General features: G+C 37.2%; 1 protein-coding gene across 1 annotated transcript in view; it reads left to right on the forward strand.

Annotated features, from left to right (window-relative positions):
• The window catches only part of ATP10D (ATPase, class V, type 10D), a 59,182-nt gene that overhangs the window by 4,705 nt on the left and 52,695 nt on the right, over nucleotides 1-1,782 (forward strand). Inside the window, exon 3 of the mRNA XM_012639892.1 lies at nucleotides 921-1,147. Coding sequence (XP_012495346.1) covers nucleotides 921-1,147 — 227 coding nt within the window. The remainder of the gene's footprint in view (nucleotides 1-920; nucleotides 1,148-1,782) is intronic.

Below are 1,782 nucleotides of genomic sequence, written 5' to 3' on the forward strand. Positions count from 1 at the left end.
TATAATAGAAAATAACTTGGTTTTTAAAATAAGTGTATTTTTATCACAGATGCCAGAATTTTTATGGATATTTGGGAGACAGAGAATGAGACAGACCTTCCTAACATTTGTTGGTGGCATAGTGTAATGCTACTTTGGCTGATGTGACATTCTAGCATGCAAATTTCTTCATTCTGCTAAAAGGAAAATGCTTTGTGGAGCATAATGAATGCTGTTGGTCTGAAAAGGCATGAGAAGTTTGACAAAAGCTTTAGCATAAAGCAGGATATTTAATGCAAGTCAATCTTAAATGATGCATCTGTCCCTTAAAAAGATGTACAGAATGGGAAACCTGTACTTTGAGAAGGGAAAAAATTTGCCATTCCCCTTTCTAGGAATCAGATGCCGCAGACACAGGACGGTTTTAGGCAAAATTTCTATTCAATATTAATTAGAGGTGTTAATATGGTGGTATAATGATTTGCAGAATATCGTGTCTGTGTATTTTATTGCATTGCTTCTGTGCTCTCTTTAACTACCCATCCTATCTGCCTTCTGGGAAGCTCTCAGAGCAGACGATGCATCCTCATGTACCTCCGGATCCTTGGTACGTGACCACAGAGCAGCATGAGGAATTGCTTTGTACACGAATAAACCCGTCAACTGTTCATTTTAATTTTAATCCAGAATTGCACTTAAGCAACATAATGGTTCAAAATCCTATGGGAAAAAAAGAGCTGAAAAATATGTTTTAGTCACTTAGTTATTACATTTTCAGGTGAAACATTTGTGAAATTTAGGTTTGGCCCATTCCGTTGCTTCCTCTTTTAGCATTTAATAGACGACAGTTCACCTTAATACTTTATATGTACTTTATACACTATTTTACATGTTTTGGGCTTGATATTCTTTTTAAACTTTTTTTTCTTTTTCAATTTTAGGAAAGAGAAAAAATACATTGACCGATGCTGGAAGGACGTCATGGTGGGGGACTTTATCCGCCTCTCCTGTAACGAGGTCATCCCTGCGGATATGGTGTTACTCTTCTCCACCGACCCGGATGGGATCTGTCACATTGAGACTTCTGGTCTGGACGGAGAGAGCAATTTAAAACAGAGGCAGGTGGTTCGAGGACATGCAGAGCAGGTGAATAATGTGTTCTCAGTTGGTGACTAATTAACATTTTTTTTTCCAGAAGATGACTGAGCTCATTTTCACAGTACAGATAAAGAGAATTTCAGATTCGTTTTTGCCATGACGAAACAGAATCCCAGAAGGTTTAATCCATTTCCAGATGTCGGTGAAAGTGCACTACATTTTATAGATAATAGGATAAAATGACTTTGGAGGTCACACATTCAGGCTGGCCGTCGTGTTTTCTGTAATGGAATGAAAGGAACCTAAACAGAATTATTTTGCAATTCGGAAAATTATTTTGCAAGAGAAATAATCACCTGCTCATTATTTTTCTTAAGCTTAGATTTTATATCTTACGTTTTGTTGTTCATTGTTCTAAAATCTACAGTTACTCACATACCAAACTTTCTAAGACTTTTGTGGCTTCTAGACCCTTCACTGTGCTGTGTTGCGGGAACCAAAAACTTTGAAGTTATAGTGACATGAAGTTAAATGAATCCCAGCTCTGCCACTAACTACTGTGTGACTTTGGGCAAGTCACTGAGACACTTCATGCCTCAGTTTCTTTATGTTAAAATGGAAACGATGATATCTACTTCATAGCATTGCTGTAAGGTTGAAACGCAGTCATGTATGTAGAAACATCATACACATCATGCCTAAATA

The sequence above is a fragment of the Propithecus coquereli genome, unplaced genomic scaffold, assembly GCF_000956105.1.
Source record: "Propithecus coquereli isolate 6110/MARCELLA unplaced genomic scaffold, Pcoq_1.0 Scaffold143, whole genome shotgun sequence".
Classification (NCBI taxonomy): Eukaryota; Metazoa; Chordata; class Mammalia; order Primates; family Indriidae; genus Propithecus; species Propithecus coquereli.